This window comes from Marmota monax, unplaced genomic scaffold (genome assembly GCF_021218885.2).
Source record: "Marmota monax isolate L192 unplaced genomic scaffold, Marmota_monax_Labrador192_F-V1.1 WCK01_AAM20220418_F8-fsc00346, whole genome shotgun sequence".
NCBI classification, from domain to species: domain Eukaryota; kingdom Metazoa; phylum Chordata; class Mammalia; order Rodentia; family Sciuridae; genus Marmota; species Marmota monax.
Window position 1 is genome coordinate 749,981 of NW_026692698.1, and position 10,085 is coordinate 760,065.

At 42.1% G+C, this 10,085-nt stretch overlaps 1 protein-coding gene across 1 annotated transcript; it reads left to right on the forward strand.

Annotated features, from left to right (window-relative positions):
* Window positions 1-208: 208 nt before the first annotated feature.
* G6pc1 (glucose-6-phosphatase catalytic subunit 1) lies at window positions 209-9,334 on the forward strand. Its single transcript, XM_046446603.2, has 5 exons — window positions 209-535; window positions 2,881-2,990; window positions 5,078-5,183; window positions 6,048-6,163; window positions 7,635-9,334. The coding sequence occupies exons 1-5, from the start codon at window positions 300-302 to the stop codon at window positions 8,144-8,146; spliced, it is 1,080 nt and encodes a 359-aa protein (XP_046302559.1). The 5' UTR covers window positions 209-299; the 3' UTR covers window positions 8,147-9,334.
* Window positions 9,335-10,085: the final 751 nt, after the last annotated feature.

Genomic DNA, 10,085 nt, shown 5'->3' on the forward strand with positions numbered 1-10,085 from the left:
TGCCCAGGTTAATAATTGGCCTTGCCAATGACCGATCAAGCTGTTTTTGTGTGCCTGTTTTGCTATTTTACGTAAATCACCCTGAACATGTTTGTATCAACCTACTGGTGATGCACCTTTGATCAATAGATTTTAGACAAAAGTGGTTTTCAAGTCCAAAGATCAGGGCTGGGTTGGCTGCAGACTGGATATGGGGCATATAAAACTGGGGCAAAGCGCAGACTGATAGCAGAGCAATCACCACCAAGCCTGAACCAACTGCACAGGCTCTGCTGACAGCTTCCTAAGGTGCCAGGGGAATGAGGATGGAGGAAGGAATGAATGCTCTCCATGACTTTGGGATCCAGTCAACTCGCTACCTCCAGGTGAATTACCAAGACTCCCAGGACTGGTTCATCTTAGTGTCTGTGATCGCTGACCTCAGGAATGCCTTCTATGTCCTTTTCCCCATCTGGTTCCATCTTCGAGAAAGCGTGGGCATCAAACTCCTCTGGGTTGCTGTGATTGGAGACTGGCTCAACCTCGTCTTTAAGTGGTAAGGACCATGAGGAGAGATGGGCAAGGAAAGAGGCTGGCATTCTCTCTGGAAATATCTCCATCAGAGTTGCAGTCCCCATGCTACTCAGGAAGCCACATGCTTCTCCCCTCTTGACTTGGGATTATCTACACAGAGAAAGAAAACAGAGAAAATCTTGCCAGGGAGTTGGAAATACTGGAAAATCTATTTCATAGGAATTGAAGGGGTTGATGGACAGTTGAATTTAGTGAAAAGTCTGAGTTACAGACTTTAAAAAGCAAAGAAGCACAGTTTTGTTACTTCAAATCAGAATAGATAACATAAGATAGATGTTGGAAAGAAGACAGATGATGTATAGAAAAAGGAAAGAAATGATTCAGAAACTTTTTGTATGGAGTAGTGAAAAGTAATCCAGAGAACTGAGCTCCAACCCTTGTTCTGCCACCTACCAGCTATATGTCCTTAGTAAGTTCTATCAATTCTCTGAGTTTCTACTTTGTAATCTATTAACTTATATTAGCTCCAGAATCTTTTTTTAAATATTTTTTAGTTGTTGATGGATCTTTATATTATTTTATTTGTATGTGGTGCTGAGAAATTAACCCAGTGCTTCACACATGCTAGGAAAGTGCTCTACCACTGAGCTACAACCCCAGCCCCAGAATCTTTTTTAAATTTTTGTTTTTAGTTGTAGATGGACACAATACCTTTATTTTATTTATTTATTTTATATGGTGCTGAGGATCAAAACCAGTGTCTTACACATGCTATGCAAGTGCTCTACCACTGAGCCACAACCCCAGCACCTAGCACTAGAATCTTAATGAATGCACATAGTTAACATTTACTAAACACTTAGTGTGTGCTGGGCCATGTGCTGTTCTGTGTGATAGTTACTACTATGTCACAGAAGAAAATACTGAGGTGCTGAGTTAACTGGATAGACAAACATGGTTAGTAAATGTCAGAGCCAGGATTGAAGATCAAAGCAGGCAATGTTCTTAAAAACTGTGTATTATCCAAAGCTGATAAACTGACTCTCAGGGGTCAGGGGGAGCCCCAATTTTAACATTTTCCAGAATTTACCAGTGAGCTACATCCGCAGCATCTAGTGATAAATCTTAAGATCTATTCCAGCTCTGATATTCTTTGGCCTCCTCAATTAAAGTCCTTTAGAGAAAAAAAAATTATTGGATTCTAGTGCCCAAGCATATTAATGAGATTCTTGAAAGCTATATTGGAAAGCTAGTAAATGTTGTCTGTAACTTCCCTAATTCCGCAGCATGACCCTAAAAATTAAAAGACTAATGTTTATCCCAATACTGACCTCACGAAACACCATGGATTCTTCCCCTATTGGTAGAGGTAAGAGTTAGTAATGAGTCCTAATTTCAGTAAGAAATCACTATTCTACTATCACTGGAAAAAGGAGGCATCCTGAGGACCTTTGACTTTTATTTCCACAGTGAAAACCATATGTGGTATTTTTAAAGGGGAAGTGTTTTGTCTGAGATATTCTGTTTCAAACCAGAGAGGATACAGAGCAACCTTACAGAGACCAATTCTGATGGGAATGGAGGCCAGGTCTTGAGTCTCATGGGAGGCTTTCCTTGAGGCTGGGGCGTGTTCTCAGATGTCAAAGGAAATGCAATACTCCCTGAGGCCTGAATAAAAAGAGGAACTCTGTAGTATAGACTCAAGTGAAAGTTGTAAACCATAGTTCTGTATGCATTCTTCCAAGACAAATTCTTCTGCGTGTTTGAAAAAAAAGAAAGAGAAATAATGTTCACATTAATTAATTGCAATTAGTGGGTTTTCAGATCTTGTGTCTATTTACTTACTTACTTATTTGTTTTATTAAGAAGCAGTCTTGCTGTATTGCTCAGGCTATCTCTGAACTCTTGGGCTTCAGCCATGTTTCTGCCTCCTATGTACTGAGTCTATAAGCATGCCACCAGCCTCAACCTCTGGATTTATTTATGTTTGAATAGATAATATATTAAAGTGACTCAAATTTCAAGTTATCTAAAGGATGCATCATAAAAACTCTCCCCCTTTAGGCCTCTTCCCAGGTCCCCTTTCTGGAGGCAACTCACTAATGTCCTCAAACCCCTTTCTCTTCTTGAAAGTGTGGACTTTGAACTGGGCACAAACCCATAATCCCAACTACTTGGGAGACTGAGGCAGGAGGATCACCATTTCGAGACTGCCTCAATAACTTAGCAAGGCCCCATGTAACCGCCTCAATAACTTAGCAAGGCCCCATGTAACTGATACCCTGTCTCAAAAAAAGAGTGTGCCAGGCCCCTTTGTCCCCTTTGGTTAAAAGCATCCATCCAGATGCTGGCTCTGCTTTTCCACAGGATTCTCTTTGGACAGCGCCCGTACTGGTGGGTCCTGGACACCGACTACTACAGCAACACCTCTGTACCACTGATCAAGCAGTTCCCTGTCACCTGTGAGACTGGACCAGGTGAGAGTCCCAGACGCTGTAGAGACAGCAAGGGGGTAAATCTTGTTCAGCATAGATCATAGATACCTATCAGCCTCTCTTGTGGATGAAGCTGAACTTAAAGGTTCATAGGGAGAGCTATTACTTCACACTTTTGTCACAGTCTTCAAATTTGGTACAACTTCATTTTCATTCACTTCAGGAAGGCCTTCCTGAATAACATGATATTGTCACTTTAGAAATCTGTGTGATGGGGGCTGGGATTGTAGCTCAATGGTAGAGCGCTTACCTCGAATGCATGGGGCACTGGGTTCAATCTTTAGCATCACATAAATAAATGAAATAAAGGTATTGTGTCCATCTACAAAAAAAGAAAAAAAAAAAAAGAAAAGAAATCTGTGTGATGTTTCCAGGACCTGAGTTACTAGTCCAAGAGAAGCACAGGTACCCCTATGGGAAAAGGGCTTGTGAGAATAACTGTGCCAGGCCCCTTTGTCCAAAGAGGGCAAAGTGTTAGAACTCCGAATCCCTGCCTGTCTTGCCCAACAGCCTGGACCAGTGAACATATTCCCATGAGCTGATCATCCAGTCTCAACCTCACAATCTGCTTGCCTGCATTTTATTGGTTACAGACATAATTTTTTTTTCAGTGCTAAGAATTGAACCCTAGACTTTGCACATTTTAGGAGAGCACTCTGCCACTAAGCTACACTCTACTCCAGCCCCAGACATGAATTCTTAAATCAAATGATAGGTTTCATTTTTTGTTTGTTTGTTTGTAGTAGGAATATCCAACCTCATCCCTCCCCTCAAAGACCCTTTCCTTGGCCCCATACTGGAAAATGACCCTGGGTTATTTGCTCTCACAGACCATGAATTCACTTTAGAGTATATTCACTCATATTCAGCTATGATTTATTGAGCACTACCATGTTCCAGACACTGTTCTAGGTGCCAGGGACACCTATGTCAGTGAACAAAACAGACACAAAGATCCCTGCCCTTATGAAGCTGAAATTTGAATGGGGGGTACAACATACAAAAATCAGAATTAAAAATTAAAGTATATAAGATATTAGAAGATGATAATTTACATGAAAAAAGAGAATAGATGGCTTAATCCATGAAATTCCCTAGAAAACTGACTCAGGTGGAGACAAACAAGCAGGAGTTTAGGGACTCTATGGAGCAACTGTTGTGGAGGGGAAGGGACAGGTCAACCTGGCAGATGGAGAATTCCAAGGATTCAGTCTCAACCAATCCCACACGGAGCTCTGAAACTGGGGGTGGCTCTTCGTTATCACCCTGAGTGGGTTAAGGGGGCCATGACTTTATGATTTGATAGAGGCCAGTTATTGGGTACAGGCTGCCCCTAGGGAGGGGGTCGATCAAGGTGACTCTCTTCAGCTCAGGGCAATGCCTATAGAAACTGAGAGCTGAGGGCCATTGGCAACCTCACAGCTGGGAAATAAGCCCTTTAGTCCAGAAGGGGATCTGGATGGCATATCTCAGGGCCTTTTATCCCTCAGAGTAGAAGAATCACGAATAGGAACTGATTATAGTGTTAAATAGAGTGACCAGAGTAGGACTCATTAAAAGGAGAGATCTGAGTCAAGACTTGAAGGATGCATTAGAATTGACCAGGAAAGTTCTAGGGGAAGAGCTGTCTAGCCAAAGGGGATAGATATCAAGGCAAAGGTTCTCATGTGGGAGCACACTTGGCCTATTAAAGGACAACAATGAGGCAAGGTGTGGCCAGAGCAGAGTGAACAAGGAACAGGTAGAAGAGAAGCGGCAGGAAGATCAGTGTGTAGTTGCACATCTGGTGTGCTGATCTTGGGTCATCTCCAGATGTACATAACGTACATAACAACAAAAAGGGACCTTCTCTGGAGAGTCTGGCACATAGTAGGAGCTCAACAGATATTGTTAAATGAACAAGTTATAGATAAATGAATGGATGGTTGAATGAATGGATAGATGGGTAGATGAATGGAAGGAGGGATGGGAAATAATATTCAGATGATTGGGTAGATGATGCTCTCTGGCAGTCTCTCAGATGGAGATCTTTTCATCGATAGTATATTTGTCTCTTTCCTGCCCTTTAGGAAGTCCTTCTGGCCATGCCATGGGTACAGCCGGTGTATACTATGTGATGGTCACATCTACCCTCTCTATCTTTCGCGGAAAGGAAAAGCCAACATACAGATTTCGGTAAGAACTCACCATCCAGGCATGAGTGGTGGAAAGCAGGAAGTGGCTCTTTCTGTGTCTGAGACACCATTTATTTTTCCTCACATTCCCCAAAGCCCATTCTCACACTATGCATTGGCACTGATAAAAGTTGTGGCACTTCTGCTAAGGGTGAACACCAGAGTCACAGAATGTTAGGAATGGAAGGAACCCACTAGTGCAACCTTTGCTTTACAGACAAGCATACAAAGCCTAACATGAGGGGCTTCTAAAGATCAGGTTGTGGAGTCGGGCATGGTGGCACATGCCTGTAATCCCAGCAGCTCAAGAGGCTGAGGCAGGAGGATCACCTTAAGCAATTTAGTGAGACCCTGTCTCAAAAAAAAAAAAAAAAAAAAAAAAGGGCTGGAGATGTAGTTCAGTGGTTAAGTGCCCTTGGGTTCAATCCCTTAGCCCATCCGCCCCGCCCCCTCCAAAAAAAAAAAAGATCAGTGGGGCTGAAGTATAACTCAGGGGTATAGTAAGTGCAAGGCCCGGGGTTTGATCACCAGCACCCAAAAAAATCAAGTAATGACTTAGGAGCAGGGATTAATTAAAAATCCATTTCTGTACCAACCATAGAGTTGTCCCATCAGGGTTAAAACAGACATAAAACAGTTAAACTGTTCAAATCCTTAGTTATGAAACAAATACAATTGGGTGGTTAAAATTCATTCAAGCAGTTTCATCTCTTACTACAGACATCTTTGTGCCTTTGAGAAGGGGCTGCAACTTACAAAAATTCCACTGATGGAATTTGCCAGGCTCTACCATTTCCTCTGGGATTGTTTTCTTTACTGCAATATCCACTTCTGGGTTCTGTTATGGCTCCCTCTTCCATTGCAGGTGCTTGAACGTCATTTTGTGGTTGGGATTCTGGGCTGTGCAACTGAATGTCTGTCTGTCACGAATCTACCTTGCTGCTCATTTCCCCCACCAGGTTGTTGCGGGAGTCTTATCAGGTATCAGCTGTTCCAACTTCCTCCTTCCCTTCTACCCATTCCATCCTTAATTCCCTAATCAGTTCAAAATCTCAGCATTGCATCCATGTTCTGAGAAGTCCTGTTAATATTTCAGTAGTTTGAAAGTCAAGAGTGACTAGCCTGGTATGGTGGAGTTTGCCTGTAATCCCAGCTTAGAGGAGACTGAGACAGGAGGGTTAAGAGTTCAAAGCCAGCCTCAGCAATGGTGAGGCACTAAGCAACTCAGTGAGACCCTGTCTCTAAATAAAATACAAAATAGGGCTGGGGATGTGGCTCAATGGTCAAGAGCCCCTGAGTTCAATCCCCAGTACAAATATATATATATATATATATATATATAAAGTTTTGGGGGCATAGATCAGTGATAGAGCATCCCCAAGTTTAATCTCCAGTTTGGGGGTAGGTGGAGGGGAAGAAAGGAAGAAAATCCAGGGTGACTATTTGAAATAAAAATTAATTTCTATAGTACTCCCACATCTACACAAGTGTGTTTCAGAAAAGGTGTAATACATCAAGTTAACCCACCCAATTTAATTAGCTTGAAATTTCCAAGCTCATTACATTCTTTATTTCCTATTGAGCTTCAATTGGAAATGGGATTCTATCAAATTTAGCAAATAAATCCGTTTTCCTAGGCTAGCTCTTTATTTAAATACATTCCTTTGCAAACCCTAACAGATAGATATGTGCAGCTGATCTCTTACAGGTTCAGGGTTTTGTATTCCTGCATTTTTCTTAGATCTAATTAATAAGGGGCAAAAAAAAAATTTAGGGGAGTTGTAAGGAAGAATTTCTTGATTTCTGTGGATGGAATTAGAACATAAGATCTTAAGGAAATTGTGGGATTTTCCCCAAGAGCAGAATATAATAGCCAAAAACATATTGAGGAGGAACATAATGGTTTCATAGTAATCACAAAAGCAACATAGCAATTAGTAGTGGGTCCCATGTCTGGGGAAGAATCTGGAAGCCATGTTACATGAAAAATCTGGGCACTGGGGATGTAGCTCAGTGGTTGAACACTTGCCTTGCATATGCAAGGCCCTGGTACCCCATTCAATCCCCAGTACCATGAATAGACGAGACAAGATCTGGGAATGTTTAGGTTAGAGAGGGAAATCTTCAAATGTGTGACAGAGGGACTAAATTCATAACTTACTAATTCCTGTGGAAAGAATTGAGACCAACAGGTGGTATTAGAGGGAGACAGATGTCAGCTGAGCACAAGGAAGAACTATGGCAATCAAATCCATTCAAAACCAAAATGGGTTGTTTTAGTAGGAGTGAGTTCTCCACCATGAGAGTATTCCAGGAGTACGCTCTGATCTGAAATCCATATTTAATTCCACAATGCCAGGATGGATGGCATGCTACCCATTGCTTCAGATCCACCCCTAGAGAAAGTCCAGAATCTTCTCCATTTCTCACAGTCATTCTTTGTCCTGTTCAGGCATTGCTGTTGCTGAAACTTTCCACCACATCCGGAGCATCTACAATGCCAGTCTCAAGAAATATTTTCTCATTACCTTCTTCCTGTTCAGCTTTGCCATTGGATTTTACTTGGTGCTAAAGGGGCTGGGGGTGGACCTCCTGTGGACTCTGGAGAAAGCCAAGAGATGGTGTGAGAGGCCAGAATGGGTCCATATTGACACTACGCCCTTTGCCAGCCTGCTCAAGAACCTGGGGACCCTCTTTGGCCTGGGCCTGGCTCTCAACTCCAGCATGTATAGGGAGAGCTGCAGGGGGAGTCTCAGCAAGTGGCTCCCTTTCCGCCTCAGCTGCATCATGACCTCCCTCATCCTCCTGCATCTCTTTGACTCTCTGAAACCCCCATCCCAAATTGAGCTGATCTTCTATGTATTGTCCTTCTGCAAGAGTATGACAGTGCCCTTGGCCTCTGTCAGTCTCATTCCCTACTGCATCACGCGCATCCTGGGCCAATCACACAAGAAGTCTTTGTAAAGCATGTGGCGGAGTCTTCAGTATTTAAATTCAGTGACTGTGCCAAGGGCCTAGACCAAGGAACTAAGGTCTTCTCCCAGCCCATTTTGAGGTTGGAGGTGTTAAATTCAGCTCAAGTGACCTTCCCCCTTTTTCAATCTTGATTGTATTGGATGGTGTTTTTTGAAAAGCTAATGAGGCCATGTGAGAAAGCCTTGACCATTAGAAGTTGGGTAGTTCTGGATTTTTCCCTGAAGACCTACTTACCTGTTCTTCTGTCAGAGATACAGAAGCAAGACTTCCAGTAGGGAAGCTCACAAATCCAGGCCAAAATCCCAACTGAGAATTTTCTACCTGTGCTCATCCCTCCCATGAAAAGGAGAAAGGATTACACAGATTTGATAGAGGAAAGGGGATGAGTCAAGGAGGATTTCTTAGTATCTCACATATTGTGCAAACTACATGCCAATCAATGTCTAAATGGCTTCAAATATGTTTGAATCTTTTTAGATATGGCACTCTCAATAATGGTAGACCAACTCAAAGTATACTTAATAGGTGATTAGTGGAATAACTGCTTTGGGTATTTTTTTTACTTTAGATACATGATACTTGTATTGACTTGGATTTCTAAATGACTGCAGTGACTGAGGTATTCTACAAAGCCACAACATTCAAGCAGAGTTGATTTTCTTTGATCACATTACATCTTCTTCCTTATTAGCTCAGCTTTACTTTCCCCAAAATTTCCCCCTGGCTCCCCATCTACCCTGCTGGATCCTCAGATGCCTAAAGGGTGACTCTTTGGTAGCACTTTTGTATGTCGAAGTTAAGCTCTGAAATCTTGGGCAAAAAAAAATGGCAGGGAAAGGGCCAGGATTCCTCTCTCCAAAAGGTCACTCCGATGTTACTTTTGATTCATGGAGAGTAAATATGACTCCTTTCTACATTCCAAGTCAACCAAGAGCACTTTCTTAGAGGAAAAGTCAAATCCTTCATGCCTGTTCTCCAGTCTCAGCTGATTTGCAGGGTGTGCCCTCAAAAACAAACAAAAAAATCCTGAAGCCTATTTATTTGAGACTCCTTGTTTTTTCTACTAATTTAGGATACCATATGTTATCATTCACGCCAACCATCCTGCTCTTTACATATTTAAAACAAAAAATATGTATGTGCAGTATTTTATTAAAGTGACATTTTATTTAAGAATGAAGTCTTCTTGAAGCTGGGTGGGGTGGCCTACACTTATAATCCCAACTACTCAGGAGGCTGAAGCAGGAGGATCGTGAGTTCAAGGCCAGCCTGGGCAATTTAGCAAGCCCGTGTCTCAAAATGAAAAGGGCTGGGGATGTGGCTCAGTGGTAGACATACCCTGGGTTCAATCCCCAGTAATGCAAAAAAAAAAAAAACCAAAAAGTCTTATTGATTACTGTATTTTAAATACAATGTGATCCAAAGGGTCTAATTCTGACCCAGTTAAATTTGTAGCTCTTTCTTTGTTTCCTAATCAAATAATTCGGTTTCTTTGTGCCTATGCTTTCACTTTAGAGAAAGAAGATGCTCTGTCTTGAGTTGACCAAGACTTCCAGCAGGGATAGGGGGACTTACAAGGCAAACACAGGTAGAGTTGATCCCATCAGCATAGGCATAATATTGGCACAGATCAGTTACTGAGCTCAGGCCCAATCTGCTGGTCACACAATGGAAGCCAATTCGTGGAGAGGCAAGACCATGGTAGAGAAAGAACTTTATTACAATTAGCTAGCTAATCAGAGGATGCCAGCCTAAAGGTCCATTGTCCCAGGAAGCTGATTTAGGGGTGGTTTATATAAGAGATGGTTTATATAAGAGATGACTTCAGACTAGTAGGTGCCTTCTCACAGGTGGAAGTTTGTGGCTAAATAATGCACATTGAATTGCCTAGTTATAAGAAATCTCAAGAAAAATAATCATTATTTCC

Coding starts and splice junctions, on each gene's coding strand:
- G6pc1 (XM_046446603.2), top strand. CDS start 300: ATGAGGATGGAGGAAGGAATGAATGCTCTCCATGACTTTGGGATCCAG. Junction 536..2,880: donor CTCAACCTCGTCTTTAAGTG/GTAAGGACCATG, acceptor GCTTTTCCACAG/GATTCTCTTTGGACAGCGCC. Junction 6,164..7,634: donor TGTTGCGGGAGTCTTATCAG/GTATCAGCTGTT, acceptor TGTCCTGTTCAG/GCATTGCTGTTGCTGAAACT.